Below are 17198 nucleotides of genomic sequence, written 5' to 3'. Positions count from 1 at the left end.
CCGATCGCGGCGACACGGGAATCAGCGACTCCGAGGTCTGTAAAATTACAGATCTTGAAAATCAACTGTTGCTTCTGCAATGATGGCGCCCTCGAGTGTCATAATCACGAAGCATCGATCTTCAGAGGTCTCTGTACAGCGTCAGTTTCAATAGTGGCAAAACGGCCAAACTATTAGCCAAATTACCGACAGTCGACTTATCGCTAATAGTTTCAGCGTTCCGCCACTACTCCAATCAACGCTGTGCAAATACTGAACCAAACTGTACATTTTTTTCTCGACAGGTGCCAATACTCGCCCACATCTGTTCAACAGATAAAATTTAGATAAATTTCGATAAAATGAGGCATGAAAAAGTAAACAAAGGATTCGAAATTGTTCAACAGTGTCGACACTGTCGATATTGAATACGAAAATAAATGACAACGTTTCGAAACATAAACACGTAACAGCTGTTTCAAGATTTGTTAACTATTATGTTAATTAATCGTATTTTAGGTTCACGTCGTTTGGTTTTTCTTAGACGTTATCGGTATAGCAGATTTTCCCAAACGGTTCCGTGGCCTTGGTTTAGCTTTTCACATCCTAATTCTGCCGTGATCATTGTTTTTAGATGTTCCTGAACTGCGTACATGTGGACTACGATAACTAAAGGTTTTTGCGGATTGTATAAATTGGAGAGTGGATACATTTGTAGATAACAGGACACGACTGTGTTGCCATTATATTTGTTTCCGCTTGGACCCATAAATGTACGTACGGTCAAAGTCATGTGCACGCATACTCGAGACATGGACGTGCTGAGAAATGGTGTCCAGCAACGACCCATCGTTACACTTATCACGTGTCTGTTATTAGAGAGTCTCCTTCTCTACTCGATTTCGCAGTTTCCTCCGACGTTTAAACTGAAGAAGGGACGCCGCGATCCTTCAACGTTACAATACACAAACGGTATTTAATCATTTTCATGGTAACGTTAAGTATGTTCATGTGTGGAGGGTATAAGGAAATCGTATGTCGCGACCTCTACACCGTGATTCTACATTTTTGGATCGATGGAAATTTCATAAAGACGGTTGCCCGCAAATTCACTGTGAGCACGATTTCCAAGATTAAATTTTCATATTAATGCATCGTAGGATACTCGTCTGCAAAAAGATAATGGGTAAAAACTAAACAGTTCTCATTAAAAAAAAAATAATAATAAAGTCAAATTATTAGTAATAAGCGTTATCCCATTCACTGGTAGATTAATGTAGAACTTGTTGCCCCTGGACGCCAAGATTTGATATAAGAGAAAACATCTGATTACTGGAAAACTTGGAAAGCCGACCATCATAATTCTTTATTTCATTCTGCAACATTTACTGTTACAAAACGTAACGATATAACATATAACAACATATAACATTATGTAATTATTCATCTATACAAACACACGCATTTACAAATAAGAAAAGAACATTCGTCTGAAAAACACTTTGAAGCATACACGTGAGACATACGTCTAACGATAGAATCAACTTTCCGATCAAATCTGAAGAAATTCAAGAATTATTTGACAAAAACGGAATCTTATTCGCTAGTTTTCATTTTTCTTTCCTTTTTTTTTAAACCGCGCGCCCTTAAATTGCACAATGTCCTCGAGATGAGCCAAATAGTACCCTTCTCGCACACGCAACACAATCCCTGTAAAATGGCAGCAAGCAAAAAATGAGTGAGATAACCAGTTGTACACACTTCAATGCCGACCGTCTTTAACGACGCTTCGACGTATTTCTCGGGTGTGGGAGCCATCCATGTCGCTTTTCTAAAAGTCAAGATAATTCTTGTTTTTTTATTATTTTAAGGGAAAGAGCAGTGAAAGGCAACGAAGAAAAAAGAAAAGAAGCAAAGAGAAGAGAGAAACAGGAAAAAATAGACGACACGCGATCGTGAAATTCGACTCGCTTACTTGATCTTTGACATCTTGGTCGCTACGATGCCAGGTGACACGCATTGAACGGTGACCCCTCTCGGTTCGGCTTCCGCAGCCAAATCGTAACTAAGCTTTTTCGTATAAGCTTTGGTCGCAGCATAAACGGCCAGATAAGGACTCGGTACGTAGGACAATATCGAACTGATGTTTATGAGTACTCCTTTCCTGCGCTCGAACATTTTCGGGAGAAAAATTCGCGTAATTCCCGTCAATGCTATCACGTTTAATCGCAAAATGGTTGATAAACGCTCGTCCGAAAGTTCGGTAAATAGTTCTGGATGTTCGTAACTGGCACCGGCATTATTGACGACAATGCCAACCTGTTGAGAAGGAAATAGAAACTGATTTTTGAAACAAGGCAACGCGATTCGCGCTAACAGGTACAATGGACAGCTACAGTTGCATAAAAGATTAATTACATTGAAACGAAAACAAACCTCGAGATCTTCGGTTGCTTTAGCGATCTTTGCAAAAATTGGTTCGCCTTCGGTCAAGTCTGCTTCCACGGTTCGTACTTGAACGTGGTATCGTTGTTTGATCTCTGTCGCGGTCTCCTCTAGGTGGGCCCCGTCCCGCGCCACCAACACAATGTCTATACCTTTTGCCGCGAGTTGTTCCGCGTACGCTTTTCCGATTCCAGCAGTGGCACCGGTAATCATTGCCCATCTGCCCTGCGAACTCAGATCGATTCCCAAACCGAAACTAGGTGCAATAAGTTTTCTCCACACAAGCACGCCGACTCTAAGTAAAATTCTTAGACCGATCACCGCCAACACCACCAAAGACACTATTTCGCTGCACGTTAGCGTCATCCTGAAAAGATTCGGGCGAACACGATTACGAATTATGTGCTGGTCCCGGTTGTGATGCTGATTCTGGTTCTTGTTCTGATACCGAATCGATCGACCACCACCGACCGTCTGACAGAAACTTTGAGTATCGGTAGTCCCGAGGTCCACTCGTCGTCGGCGCGTCGCAACCACCGCGAATGTATTCGGATCGACTAGGTAAGTCGACACGATAAGTCGTTCATAAATATTCTCACGACCCCAACTATTTTACATCGTGGCTTAACCCCACGCAATTGATTCTATCGCCATGACGCTCATTACTGGCCGTGTGTTATTCGGGGTCATATGACATTGATCGCCGCCGTCGTCTCTTATTCGAGGTTGCCGGACTTTGCTTCCAACGCGTCACGCTGATAAGCGAAAATAAATTATTTCCTAACGTACGCGTTTTTTTTTTTAAATATGCAATCGCTGCATCGACCACGTTCCACCTCCAACTGCAACCGAAGAACAAGGCATCATTCAAGGCATCGTTCTTTTCAAATATATTCCTTCACATATGTGTATATTCTCCGATCTTTTATCCGAATGCTTCCACTATAAGAATAGAACATTTACAATAGAAATAGAAAGCTGATCGTAGTTTTACGCGTAAAACTTATGGCGTACTTCATACAGCTATTCGCATCAGATTCTTAGATAATTGAATCGCTGTCGATCCTGATCGCCGAGTTGTACGAGCAAATATGAATTTGGAATTTCTCGGCACAAATACAATTCTCTCGCTGCACACTGCCAGTCAGGTCTATAAGATAGCACTTGTTTGATAGTTGATAGTTGAAACGCACGTGTTTGCAATTGAGAGCAGCAAAGAAATCGATCGAGTACGGTAGTAGCAGTAATGTCGTCTAGTATGGCCATGTTTGTCGATCGGAAATCGGAATTGCGTTATTAACGATTGCGTATGTCACGAGTTGGTGGTTGTCGATCACGGAATACACGATTGTATCTCTTGACTTACCTGTGTATTTTTTATCGATTCAACGAATATCTCTTCGACGCAATAAATGCAGCATCACTCCCATAAAAAATACAGAAACATTTGGTAAACGCGCGAAAAGGAAGAATAAACGTAGTTGGCGCGGCGTGTTGTGTCGTATCGCGTCCCTTCTGCTTCAAGCACACGTTCCAAAACGACAACGCGTTGCGTGTGTTCCGTTCCGTTTCGCTTCGCTTACAATTGGTTTCGTTTCGCAGAAAGTCGGACAACACCGAGTCCACACCGCACAGGACACTTTGAAAAAAATATAGGAATCGAAAGACAGGAGAAATGGAAGGAGAAAGAGAAAGCGGGACCAAGGCAGCAATCAAGGCGAAAGGGGGATAGAAAGCCGAAAGCCTAAACGAGAAAACAAGAAGACGCGATATCGTGAAACGGTCGATGTCGAGTAGTCTGGTATGGTCTGCGCGGGCGCGAACACGGGAACAACGCCAGACACGGGCACAAATATTAAGCCAAAAAAGATACAAGGGCGATGCGGAAACAAATTTTCGTAAAATGTAGTGTATGTATGTGAACAAGTTCGACCGGCAATACGCAGCTATGTGGTCGCGGGGACAATGTCACGGCCAAGCCATCGTTCCAGAAGAAGGTCATCGTCGTGTTCACCTTTCCTTCGAGGAGTGGGGAGAGCAGTCGATTCTTTCTCCGACACACTTACCACGCTTACCAAGTTTCCCGCGAAATGCGTAACAACGCACAACAACACGTGTCACCGCCGAGCCGCACCGCGTCGCGCTGGTATGATTTGCAATTTGCCACAAATAAAATCGGCAGCATCGACGGTCGACCATTTACAGAATCCATCGTGATGGAAAATATCGCAGCTCGATTGACTTGCAAAATATTTCAGCGTACCGTATCGTCTAGAAACTTTGCTGTATGCAATTCAACTATTATATCCACTTGGTCTACAACAGATTTTCTATTTCTTTAGGTAACTCATCTGTAGAAACTTTGTAATCTGTCGAACAATTTGTTGATATACAAAGAAAACACGTTTTTCCGACTCCAGTTCCTTTGGCAGGTTATAGACAACGCTTGCAGTACGCATGTATGTCAGCCGATCGTTTTCGTTTGCCGAACGGCCAGCTTGAAAGTTGGAACTTTCGATTTAGGTCATCTTGCTTTCAAAGTCCAGGTTTCCAATTACATGTTCGATTCAAAGTGGGAGAATCGACCGTATACCGCGTCTCTATTCTTCCTCTGACGTATGAAAATGTAGACTGTAGACTGTAGATGGAATATGATAGGCATTAAAAGCACGTTACACGTCCTACCGAATCGAATATGTATATGTATGCGCTACTTACATTAAGAGAAAAGCGAAGGTTCGTGGGTAAAGGTCCACAGAAATTATTCGACCACAGCATCATCGACGATAAGTTCGATCTCGAATGTGTTTTATAAAGTCCGATAGTTTGATCGGGAACGATTCAACTTTTTCAGTATAAAGTATTGGATAGATTCGATAATTATGCAACAATTATTCGAGCATTATGCTTGTAACTCCGTAGAGGCTATCAACTGTTCCGAAGCGGTACAAGGAGTTTTAGTTCCAGTCTTGACAACGCGTCGACCTATCATCATTGTAATATTACGGTGTGCTTGATGTATAGTTTGCAGATGAAACCTTCTCCACAGCAAGGCCCCTTTGTCAACTGATGTCGTCCAATCTTTCCATTCACCCCGTGTCACATTCGACATTCTCATCTCAAAAATTTTCTCGATTACACCTCGTAACCATATATTCCAATCTAAAGCTTCGTTGCTTACGTGTTCGAGCCATTTCGTCCAATCCCTGATCTCCTTCGATTCCACTACCGGCATACATTGTTCCATGAACGCAATCTGCGATTTGCTCAGGATAGTTTTCAACCAGTTTGCAACTTTTCCACACACCACATCTACAATATCCTTTAATTCTTCCGTCAACAGATTCGGATCCTCCAACATCACGATGTTGGTTAGTTTTTCATAAATTACACGGTGCATACCATTCGTTATCGGATCTTTGCCCGTATTTTCCGGACTCTTCTCGATCATCTTATAAATTGTGTCGATAATTTTACCAAAGGTAACGAATGGAATATCGGATTTAAACAATTCTTCCAAGTCTCCGCCGATCAATATATCTTTCCATTTTTCTTCTTCGGGTGTAACTTTTTCCTCTGCCAATGGCGTAGATGGAATCTCTGTTTCAATTTGTACGTCTTCTTTCTCTTCCTCTTTTTCTTTTTCCCCTTCTTCTTTCTCTTCTTCCACATCTACCTTTTCTACTTGTTCTCCTTCTTCTTCTACGTCTGCCAACGGTTCGCCCTCCTCTGCATCCCCCTCCGTTGGTTCAATCGCTTCATCCATCCTCAATTGCCTGGTTTCATCCGTTGCTGTTGTTTGCGGTTCGTCTTCCGGCTCAACTTTCGTTTCCACTTCGGCATCCTCTTGAACGTCCGCTAGCGTTTCTGCTTCCAACGGTTCTGGTATCTCGGATTCTATCGTCGATGTTTCAATTTCTGTTTCTGTTTTTTGCTCCGATTCCCGATCCGTTTCTGTTGGTTCATCTTCCATTTTCTTTTCCGTTTCTACTTCCGAAAGCGTAGTCGGGCTCGTTTCAACCTCTACATCTGCCGTAACCACGGTTTCTGTTTCAACGGCTTTCGAATCTGGTTCGTCTACTTGCGTTTCCGTATCCGTTACATCCTCTATCTTTTCTTCCGCGTCAACGGTAGAAGCATCCTCTACGGTCGTCGTTTCATCTTCCTCACGGTCCATGCTCTTCCTCTCCATATCCTCGTCCTTGTCTTCCTCCGCTTGTTCAATCTCGCTCGCATCCTCGTCCTCGGCTTTGTCTCTGTCTTCGTCTTCGTCTTCATCTTCATCTTCATCCTCATCCTCATCTTCTTCCTCCTGCTCTTCTTCCGCCATTGCCCATTCCTCCTCCTTCCTTTTGCATATTTCCTTCAGCTTTTCTTCCTGATATCGGGCAACATCCGACAGCACTCCGGATATCCAACAAGCTATCATGTCGGCCAAGGAACGCAACTGCTGCCATTTGCGATCTTCGTTGTGCGAAGGAGTGTATTCGAGAACATCCACCAAACGTTCGGTGATCACTTTCGAAATGTCACTGAATTCCGACATGGGAATTCGACACTTCCATCTTAAAATACTTTTAACGAAACGTTCGGCCATCAAGTATTGACACGAGATTGAATCCTTGTCCAACGATCCTGCCATAGCAGAACCTATGCTCGGTTTACTCGATTTACTCGTTTCTTTCTGCCGCCACGTCTGTTTCTTCTCCTTCTGTTTCTTTCCCAATTTATGTTTCCGCGAAACAATCGCCGCTTGTCTGAAAAATTAGTCCACTGTTGTTATCTCTAAAAAGAAAGATCTAAAGCGGGCTCGAGACCAAACTAGACTTCTAAACATAAGAATTTAACCTTTGAAAGCTTTCACAAATACCTTCGCATCTGACGCGAAATTGGAAATCGTAGATAGACAAATCTATACGATGAAAAGGGAAAGGAAGAGGCTAAGTAAAACTGATGCGTTACTCGGGGCTCAGGCATGTTTCGTTCTCCAAGGTCCGCGAGAGATTGTCCAAAAGCGCCGGTGGTAACACTGCTGCACCTTGTTGCAAGCTTATCAGCATCCGTTGCCTAGGTGGTTGAGCCAATTCCTTGATGCGTTGCGAAACAGGCCGTAATCTTCTCAGCACAGTTTTCTTTATACAATCCGGTGGACATTTTCGACTGAGTAAAAGGATTAAGATACGTTTGATGTCTCCGAATTCGACTAGTAATCATAACATTGATTCGAATTTATCAGCCAATTACAACTAAATCGGCAAGGAAGCTAAAGATACTAGCAAAGTATATAACGCTTGCTAGAAACGGTTCTAGCGCTAGACCGGTCGGTGGTACACGTATACACAAGATTCAATTTAAACAATTGGTTCGTCACCTCGGCTTTGCCAATAGATCGACGTAGGCTTCTTTCGTCAAGCAATGTCTGGGTATTATGTCCAGTTTTGGGAACGTACACGGTTCCCCAAATACCGAAACCTTCGTAAACTTTTTCGTCTTCATCGGTTCGCCTTTTCGCGTTTCGCAGCAATCTCCGTTCGACTTTGTTTTCTGTCGCTAAAAATATTTTCAATTAACGTTTCTGTAGCTCGTAAAATTATGCGACGCCGTTGTCGCGGTTTCTATCTCCCTCGCAATAAAGCAGACGCAGTATCAAATTAAAAGACGATACAAGGAAAAACTACGCGACAACGATGCGAAAAGTCAAGATTCTCGGTATGCCTTGGATTTCTTTGAACTTGTTTTATCGCAATGTTCCCATCGTTTCTTCTTTTCTTGACGCGGATATCCTTCAAACGTATCATCCTTTTCACCTCGTTTTATTTCACGCTCGACAGATGTAGCCCGTTTGACATCTTCGGGCGAATCGTCGTTTTTTTCCATGAACGCGTCGCCCTTCTACCTAAATCTGTTTAAATTTATTATGAATTTTTCGATTTTTTTTCTGTTTTTTTTTTTCCCGCTTATTTTCTTATTTCCGTCGTGGCTTAACACGGTAACAACGATGGTGGTAAACGTTTGCTTTTTTTTCCTTTATAAAAAACAGGATTGACAGTATTGGAAATTTTTATGACATTTTGCTCTAGAATTTTGTTGAAACGGGAATCGTTGCGGTTGGGTCGCGTAGCGTCGCGTCGTACGACGTATGCACTTTTGTATGTACGACGTATGATGTACGAACTTCAACTTTTTATTTGTAAACAAGGATACCGATACCGATAAAGAGACACGCGTTCGTTCTTTGCTTTTTGTTTCTTTTTTACGAGAAAGGAAGCAAACTTGGTTACCGACCAGGTTTATACCCGCGCGAGTAAACATCGAGCAACGGAATGAACGTAACGCCGCCGCGTAGCGTATAACCTACAATGTGGTCCGTTCCATTCGAGGATTTTTCTCCTGGACAAAGAACGTATAGCGTTACAAGCGTATAAAGTACGAACAGAGGTGAGCAAAGAAGAGAAAAGAATAATGCAAGGCCGTGATTGATACGAGAAGAAATGAAAGAAATCGAATGGATTACGGCTAACGGTAAGGCATGATGTATATGCGGCTGGTTTAACGCAGTTGGAATCGTTTGCTAACGAATAAGTACACAACGAATACAGAAGATCCGCGTTGGATCCCGTAAGAGTGGTGTACAGTGGTGGGCAATGGTGTCTATCGGGTGACTTGGTAAGTACAGGTACAGAGCGGTGCAGAGGGCTTCCAGCGAATCCAGCGAGAAAGACAAGTCTTTGGAAAACGCTCGAAGATGGCGGTGCTGTCGTGGTATCGGTGCTCGACACCGATAGCTGCTTCGTTCACTAATCGATCATCCCGGGTGTCGGGTGTCGAGTGTCGGGAGTCGGTGCAAGTAGGTGCAAGTAGGTGCGAGTAGGTGCGAGTAGGTGAAAGTTGGTGTGTCTATTTGAGAGGACGCATACCGTGCGAGGACACTTACGAGCAAAAGAAGAGTTTCGAAGATATGCAGGTGTGCGAAAATAACTGTTGCTCCTGCATAAGCAACCCGTGATACAGGTGTATTGGTGCGAGATGCTGCTGGCTGGCACTGTGTTCGAAAACATGTCGACGAGGTGCAACGAGGAATCGACGGGACGGCACGTCGTTTGAAATCCCGCAGGGTACTCTTACGCTCGTTTCCTTTTCACACCGCGACAAATGGTCATGATTATGATGAGATAACGAACGCAGAATGAGATACAGCGGCAGTAACCTTCTCGGTTATGCAGTTTCCGCGTTTATCCTATTTTTTACCGGTAAGTCCATTATGGAAATATTTCTTTTCATCTTTGCCACTCGTATTTGATGCAATTCCCATGTTTCTCAAACAAATGCCCCCCCCCCCCCCCAAAGTAGTGTAGTTGGCAAGTTTGACACATGTCAACCCTTTACCCATCGTTCATCTGTTTCCCCAATCATCGCGACTATCACGCGTTAAACCAATCTTGACTCTGACTCTGGCTACGACTCTGCGACTCTGTTTCTGACTGTGACTCTGACTACACGACTCTGACCTGACTCCGACTCCGACTACGACTACAATTACGACTACGGTTCTTGGAAATATTCTCTTTTGACTATTTTGTATAGTAGATTAAATCGGTGAGATTTGTTCAACGACAAAAATCTTGTTCGAGTTGAACCGAGTGATTGACGTAATGTTCATATGACGCATGTATCGTTGTCGCTCATCTGGTTGCTCGTTTAGCACGATTGCGCGCGGATGCGCAAGCGTACACGTGCAAACGCGCCCACGCACCGACCGTGTATAAATATCTACAGATTACAGATGTAGACGAGATTCTTCTAGCAGTCGAATTCAGCAAACGTGTAGAGACACGTCTGTAACCGGTAAAAGAGTCAAATTGTGCGTGTGAGCACATGTACACGCGTTACAGCGAATATACATACACGTATGTACGTATGTACATACGTGTATCCATAAGAGAGCATTTGTCCGCAGAAATCGTACAGCAATTTTCTTGCAATGTTTTACAGTCACACGTGCGGAGAGCGGTGTCCCCTGTAAAGATCATCAAGGACGATCTTACGAAACCGGGGGATCTTACATTCTTGGCTCGAATCCTTGTACATTGTGCATTTGCGATAATGGCAATCCAAAATTGTGTAAAGCATTTGTCTGCACCAAATTCCCAGAGGTATTTCACGCATCGAGATAACGTGTTACTTTTATTGAATTTAATTTTTCAAGTTGAAAAGAATATATTATTGAAATATACTTGTATGTTGGACAGGAAGATTGCAAATCCTTCCTACGTTCGGACATCTGTTGCCAGTACATTTGCCTGGATGACAGGCTGTCGTCTATTTTGAATTATAAAACTGATGGAATTGGCAACAATGCGACCGACACTACTCCAAATTATGACATAGGATTACGATCTGTTGCTAGTTTTGTAACGGCTGTGCTGTCGCTGAGTCTATTATTTTTTTTAATACATCGTTTGCGCCAAAGAAAAATACGAGGTATTTCACCTTACTCCACGTGTATTGCTCATTTGTTTCTTACATCCATAGAACAGAAATGCTGATAATATTGTAACAGTTTGCGTGGCAGGAAGACAGAACAGACAATTGGCAGAGGACCAAAGAAATTTAGGTAGTATGGGATACTTAGAACGAGATAGACTGTCGTACGGGGTTCCTATGGACGACATTCCATGCGGAGCCAATTATCCATTATGGAAGCCACCCAGCAATTACTTTCCGCGCGGAGAAGCTCCGCCGCCTTACGAAGAAGCTGTCGCGGCAGCGAGAGCGGAACAAGCCCTTTTGTCGATGAACCCGCAAGCGCTTCCACAATTGAATTTTCCAAACAGTTATCTGACCAATGCCGCTAGTCGTACCAATATATCGCTCGTCGGAAGTACACAAAGCGGAATAAACGGCATCGTCGGCAACCCGTCGAATCTGATATGCGACAATGGTATCGCTGATTCGAGCGGCTTGACATCCACACCCAACAGACCAATTTCAAATCCAAACATATATACCAGCTATCGTCAATCGAATCAAAACGAACCGTCTCAAGGAGTCAGCGTAGGGACTTGTACTACAAATTTCACCATGGGTACAAACACCTACGAGAATTTGCCCGCCTCGATCGGAATCTCAAATTTTGTTAACCAGCACACGGACGCGGCCGCAGCTGCGGCCGCGCAACCCGTTCCCTCAAATTTGCAGACATCCGTTTCGAAAAATTATCATACGCATACTACGCTTCCACGTCAAACCGGAGCGTTTACGATATCCGCGACATTGTCCAATGCGAATATATCTGCCCACCGTACGATTCCTAGGACTTTAACCACAGCTCGTACCGCTACCAGACTGCAGCAAGGCATTATAAACGATTACTCCACGAGCGAATTGCTACGACCTTCGCCGACAAATGCTTCCTCAAATTTGCCACTTATTGTGCAACAAGACTCGTTGACCGATCAAGACGATCGAAACGCAACCACATTTTATCATCAAGACGTGCAAACGCAACAACCTTCCTCGACTCCGTCCTCGTCGAGGCAACATCAGGCCGAGAGGCACCACCAATCGGATCACCGATCCGCAGAGGAATCTCATAATTACAAGGTATTCCAATCTACCAACCACAATTGATGTTATTCTAATATATGTACATGTGATACTATAGAATGCGATACAATATACGTATGCTTGTACATATGCGTGTCTCGTATGCCCATGTATGCATATGCACGCGTACACAGCGTTTTGATTACGATTATCATTAAGTCATTAAGTCGCATCAAGTTTAATTCATGTTTCAGCCACCGTTGAACGTAGCAAATGAAATGAACGAAGAAGGAAGTTTCGAGTCGGTAGCGTGCGTTTGTAGCATGCAGGCCCTTCCTACTTTACACGACGATACCGACGATTACAGAAGCGAATGTGAAAATTGTAAAAGCGCCACGGGCTCTCGTTACTATTTGGACAACGAGAATGAACTGATTACATCTCCGCATGAAACTATGACGTTGCACAGAAGACCGGATGAAACAGCTTCGAGTACAACTCCCCAGTATTACAGAACTTCGCTTACACTGCCTATAAATACCCGTCAACGAGCCAGGTACTTGTTGATCCAAATCTGTTTAGAAATGATTAGACGAATATGAAGAGCCGTTGCCGAAACTTTACGTGTAATGCTTTAACGTTTCCTTTTTGTTCAGGAGTACTGGAGTTCGAGAGAATTGGTTCAATACCATGCCACAAAGTTCTACAGAATCATCGGATGAAAACTAATCGCGAGAATAAGTTTTATAATTCTTGCGCACCGCGTAGGCATTAAGATGATTTACGATGCATTTATCATTATGCAAATTCAGTATTATAACAAACTACAAGTCTGCGTTGCGTTGCGGGCAACAATAGAAGTTTAGTACCGATGTAAACGATTTTCAATTTTGTTCATCGTCAACTATGATCTGTTCACGTAATCCACACAAACATACATGTATGTATGAGGACGGTACACGGTATACCATGAAAGTCGATCATACTTTTGCTTTTATAGTTCAGTTTTACACGTTGTTATACGGACGTCTCTACACATAGTTGATATTCTTCTCGGTTATTTTCACTGATGTATGTTTTTGAATAACGCACGACGTACATTAAACAACAGGATCATTTGATACCGTTTCCGAGACTCTCGTATGCGACTACAATATATTTTATAAGTATCGTCTAACATGAATTTATTCCAACCGTTGGCAAGCTAGATTTTTACCACTTCACTTGGTGTTGTACAATACAAACGTTAGCGTCCTCTTGTCTTCTTAAAAAAAAACATCTGTGCAAATATTCCGAGTAATATGGTAACTTATTTAACCGATGCGAGAAGAGTAGATTGATTTATGCTCTGTAAATATATACTGTTACAAATAACCAACGCATTGACAATTTGTTCAGTTCAAGTATATTATTGCTGAGATTGCGAAAGATCGAACGTGATACTCTAAACTCTAAATAAAGAATTCTAGTTGTAAACCAGTGCCAATCGAACTTCTTATCATAATATCGTTATATTTGTATCGACTGTTCCATCAATGTGATATATTTGGACTTGTGCGTTGTCGACTGCTGTATTTTTCTTATACTTTACACAGTTACGTCCACCGTAATATTGCAATATATTATATGTATTTCACATTGGTTGATAACGTTGATAATCCATAGATCTCTTTAAAGAAATATCATTTTAATACATGTTTACTGTCGCGTTCAATTTATGAGATGTGCACGTTCTAAAATCTTTAGACAATACATATCAGTGGAAATTATATGAAGATCACATTAAATTGCATAGATACGGCAACTTTTCATCGCAATCAATTTTTGCATGCCACCGAATTTCTATCATTCTAACATGTTGTTTCTGTGAATCTTAGCAACGTACTCTTTGAAAATCTCATATAAAGCAGCAGTTCCATTACTTTAAAACATCTCGTATCTCTTTAGTAGGTCTCACACATACATATACACGATCGGTTTTTAGCTAATGATTAGATTATTATAGTAGAACATTATTCATTCTCTCTTCCTACATGCATTCATACGTGCGTACGTACGTATGTGTTTTTCTGTACGTATCCCCTCGTGTAAAAACATATGTATGTACATATGTACCGTGTTTCAATCATATATTGCATTTGAACTCAGAAAAAGGATATCTTCCGCTTTTTCTATTTAATACCAGTTCGATAATTTCTTTCTTTCCAGATCTCTCTCATAGAAACCTACACAGCACAATTAGTTCTTTTTTTATTCGACGAATCCTTTTAATCGAATCCGCATGATCTATCGTAAAACTTTCCAACGACTTTGCAAAGTTGACGTAAAAGTGAACGTTTTTAGTCGAAAAACGCGAAATGATACCCTTTACAATTATAAGAAAAATTATATTCGTTTTAGGATCATATAATAATAAATACATACTTTTAGTATTTGCTGTGCGCGTACTGTAAACAAACTGTTTACAGTCTACCATTCATAATTGTTGACCATCAAGCTGTGTTGGACTAAAAGAAACATATAATTTGTTAGATCACATAATCGTAAACATGTATAACAATTCCGATGTCTAGTTATTGAATCAATAGCATTTAAGAATCTCGCCAATTATGTTTGCCAATTATGAAAGACTTCTGCTGTATGGACCGAGGTAAAATTATACCTCGTAGAAGCACGTGAAGATAATGGTTCTCTAATTATCCCATCTCTTTTTTTTCTTTTCTCTTTTGGTTTTATTTATTGTTACACTATACATCAGATAGTCTTCCTTCATTGCCGTGACAGAATCGTGATGATAAAAAACTTACAAAACTTGCACTCGTACATGATTTACATGTACCATAAATATTAACAGCTCCCGGTGTCAGTACCAACATTTGTGGTTTATATTGACCACAGTATATATTTACAATCCGATTGTACTATGCTATGAAATATTTGAATGGTTAATTGAATTGTGTGATTGAAAATATAATTATTTCTAAATCCCAGTCAATATACGGCCATTTGTAAAGTTACCCGTGCTTTTTGCTATGTTATTCAAACTGTACATCGCCATTTATTTTCCGATATTTCGCAGCGTTTTATCTATTCGCACGTCATCAAACAAGATAATATTTTTGACAATGATGTACTCTCAGCGAATCAAATTAATTTTTTACGATCTTTTGTTTCACGGCATTTTTTTCGAAACGAATGCATACAGTAGAATAGACAAGCGTTTAACAACAGTCTTGTTTAATGTTTGACACGAGACAACTATACCCATACAAAATTCTTCATTTGTACGAAAAAAAAATAAATTTTCTTGGAGCGCTCGTAAATATTTGAACCACAGACAATCGGTATTCTACTGTTTCACAATACATATAATAAATATGAATAAGCCGAAGTTATCGCCGACATCGTAATACACGTACGCGATGTTTGACGTTTCATTGAAATACTTTAAGAGTAAAATGAAAGAATTGCAACATTAACATTGGGGAAGAGGAAACAAAATGCGTAACAATCCGCAAACAATCTCTTATCGTAAGATTCATGATTATTCCACAATTGTAATAACCATGGATTCTTTATACTCGTATAATGATCGAAAATTGTATATCATACATTGAGAATATTGAAAAAAAATTTCCATTATTTCAAACTAACAGTGAGAAAAGTATCCAAACTATTGGTATACTCTTAATAATAAAACATTACATGTTATCGTAATCTATGCGTGATTTGATCGTAATTACAATTGCTAAGAAAATCAATGCGATAGAATCTATACAAATATTTTCAAAGTAAAACTGAAAATATACCTATGTAATTCGTAAAATTCCTCATTAAGGACTCTGATGTTGTTTAATTACCTGTCTCAATCAATACATGTTTCTGAAATTATTAAACGAAACATACATACATGTGCATTAACATAAACATACAGATATCATATTTAAACGTGAATGTTCAATGATCTACGTTCTACATCGAAACGATTATAGACGTCGAATGATTATCCACAAGATTGTTCAATAATTTTTAGTCGCTTTCGGTCAATTGACCAAAATCTGGGTTACATCGTTTAATAAGAGAAAATAATCTCTGGAGAATTATTAAGGATTCCTTGAATCTTGGAACGTGAATCGATATACATACTACGCAGTTTACAACGAATGAAGCGTAGTGATAATGTTATACACATACATATGTATCGATCAAATATATACATATGCGTATTCAAAGAACGATACTTGGTAAATATGTTTAGTACGAATAAAAGATACCAATTCAATTTTCTTTGACGAAAATGCATCAGAAATGAGAGCTGAGGTGATATGTACATACATACATACACGTGCATACATTCATATACATATACATAAATACACACACACACATAAAAATACGTGTTAACGCGCACGTAGGCACATATAAGAATGCATAAATAATTATTATACCTATTGCGTAAGTGGATTCCGATAAAATTGGAATCTCTTCCTATCGTAGTCGACGCGTTTCATGTGTTCAATAATCTCGACTATACATATTTCATTTCTGACAGAAATGTGTTCATTATTATAAGATATATCTCTTTCTATAACATGTAAAAATTATCTAACGAGAAATGGTACGACAAACTCGATTCGAAAGAAATTTTCGAAAACGTTCGAAATTCTCGTAGTCAAAAGGTACAAAAAATTTAAATACATTACTGATCGTCTAATGATCCGTGACATTGTAATATGTACATTTATCGGAGTAGTTTAGTCAGGATTCATTATTGCGTTTACTCGCGTAAGTCAAATATTATGATATAATATTAAGCGTCTTAGGGAATTTATGTCGATAGACTTTTATTCGATTGTAATAAACCGGTACCTTACGTAAACTAACCGCGACATTAGCACATGTTTCTCTGACAAGAAAGAAATAAGTTTCCGATTATCTATATTCGATTGTATGTATAACTGTACTTGTGATGGTATCGAAATTTGCAAAATATTTTCAAGTCGGGAAAACTGTGATTCGCAAACTTTTTTCTTTGTTATGTTTCTATTATTACGTGCACGTTTAATTTCATTTTCTTTTAACGTAAATACTTTTTATCGAACGAGATTTCGCTGCGGAATATGTATGTACATAGAAAATAAAGAAATGTCTACAAATTTTCAGGCGATGCTCAATTATTTTCAGATTCGAGTTAACATATTTCAGTGAATCTATGAATCGAAATTTTC

General features: G+C 40.4%; 3 protein-coding genes and 1 long non-coding RNA gene across 8 annotated transcripts; 2 read left to right on the top strand and 2 right to left on the bottom strand.

The window, feature by feature from the left end:
• The first annotated feature begins 5 nt into the window (after window positions 1–5).
• LOC144478494 (uncharacterized) lies at window positions 6–2198 on the top strand. 2 transcript variants are annotated; one of them, XR_013495356.1, is made up of 4 exons: window positions 6–127; window positions 285–445; window positions 614–951; window positions 1851–2198. It is a non-coding gene; the product is annotated as an uncharacterized LOC144478494 (long non-coding RNA). The 2 variants fall into 2 exon arrangements; XR_013495355.1 differs by having other exon boundaries at window positions 285–951.
• On the bottom strand, window positions 1309–2946 carry LOC144478491 (very-long-chain 3-oxoacyl-CoA reductase). Its single transcript, XM_078196434.1, has 3 exons — window positions 2416–2946; window positions 1955–2298; window positions 1309–1810 (listed from the first exon to the last, which is right to left on the bottom strand). Exons 1-3 carry the CDS (start codon window positions 2788–2790, stop codon window positions 1576–1578), a joined length of 954 nt encoding a protein of 317 aa, XP_078052560.1. The 5' UTR covers window positions 2791–2946; the 3' UTR covers window positions 1309–1575.
• A 2376-nt stretch (window positions 2947–5322) lies between these two features.
• Window positions 5323–8703, bottom strand: LOC144478484 (uncharacterized). Of its 2 annotated transcripts, XM_078196418.1 has the most exons (4): window positions 8140–8703; window positions 7796–7974; window positions 7387–7584; window positions 5323–7181 (listed from the first exon to the last, which is right to left on the bottom strand). In XM_078196418.1, exons 1-4 carry the CDS (start codon window positions 8299–8301, stop codon window positions 5327–5329), a joined length of 2394 nt encoding a protein of 797 aa, XP_078052544.1. In that variant the 5' UTR covers window positions 8302–8703; the 3' UTR covers window positions 5323–5326. The 2 variants fall into 2 exon arrangements, with proteins under 2 accessions (XP_078052544.1, XP_078052543.1); XM_078196417.1 differs by lacking the exons at window positions 7387–7584; window positions 8140–8703 and having other exon boundaries at window positions 7796–8114.
• On the top strand, window positions 8687–17119 carry LOC144478485 (uncharacterized). Of its 3 annotated transcripts, none has more exons than XM_078196421.1 (7): window positions 8687–8946; window positions 9101–9674; window positions 10417–10577; window positions 10674–10905; window positions 10985–12027; window positions 12225–12526; window positions 12627–17119. In XM_078196421.1, the coding sequence occupies exons 2-7, from the start codon at window positions 9611–9613 to the stop codon at window positions 12697–12699; spliced, it is 1875 nt and encodes a 624-aa protein (XP_078052547.1). In that variant the 5' UTR covers window positions 8687–8946; window positions 9101–9610; the 3' UTR covers window positions 12700–17119. The 3 variants fall into 3 exon arrangements, with proteins under 3 accessions (XP_078052547.1, XP_078052546.1, XP_078052545.1); XM_078196420.1 differs by having other exon boundaries at window positions 9024–9674; XM_078196419.1 differs by having other exon boundaries at window positions 8687–9674.
• Window positions 17120–17198: the final 79 nt, after the last annotated feature.

This window comes from Augochlora pura, chromosome 2, assembly GCF_028453695.1.
Source record: "Augochlora pura isolate Apur16 chromosome 2, APUR_v2.2.1, whole genome shotgun sequence".
Lineage (NCBI taxonomy): Eukaryota > Metazoa > Arthropoda > Insecta > Hymenoptera > Halictidae > Augochlora > Augochlora pura.
Note: the sequence above shows the minus strand (reverse complement) of the source record. Positions and strands in the feature narration are given on the sequence as shown.

What these genes read in the sequence shown, in the direction of transcription:
- LOC144478491 (XM_078196434.1), bottom strand. Translation starts at nt 2,790, where the DNA reads ATGACGCTAACGTGCAGCGAAATAGTGTCTTTGGTGGTGTTGGCGGTG. An exon ending in AAGCAACCGAAGATCTCGAG is followed by an intron (nt 2,299 to 2,415) that starts GTTTGTTTTCGT and finishes CCTTCTCAACAG; the next exon opens with GTTGGCATTGTCGTCAATAA. An exon ending in ACCAAGATGTCAAAGATCAA is followed by an intron (nt 1,811 to 1,954) that starts GTAAGCGAGTCG and finishes CTTGACTTTTAG; the next exon opens with AAAAGCGACATGGATGGCTC.
- LOC144478484 (XM_078196418.1), bottom strand. Translation starts at nt 8,301, where the DNA reads ATGGAAAAAAACGACGATTCGCCCGAAGATGTCAAACGGGCTACATCT. An exon ending in CAAGTTCAAAGAAATCCAAG is followed by an intron (nt 7,975 to 8,139) that starts GCATACCGAGAA and finishes AAATATTTTTAG; the next exon opens with CGACAGAAAACAAAGTCGAA. An exon ending in GATCTATTGGCAAAGCCGAG is followed by an intron (nt 7,585 to 7,795) that starts GTGACGAACCAA and finishes CCTTTTACTCAG; the next exon opens with TCGAAAATGTCCACCGGATT.
- LOC144478485 (XM_078196421.1), top strand. Translation starts at nt 9,611, where the DNA reads ATGAGATACAGCGGCAGTAACCTTCTCGGTTATGCAGTTTCCGCGTTT. An exon ending in TCTGCACCAAATTCCCAGAG is followed by an intron (nt 10,578 to 10,673) that starts GTATTTCACGCA and finishes TATGTTGGACAG; the next exon opens with GAAGATTGCAAATCCTTCCT. An exon ending in GCGCCAAAGAAAAATACGAG is followed by an intron (nt 10,906 to 10,984) that starts GTATTTCACCTT and finishes ATATTGTAACAG; the next exon opens with TTTGCGTGGCAGGAAGACAG.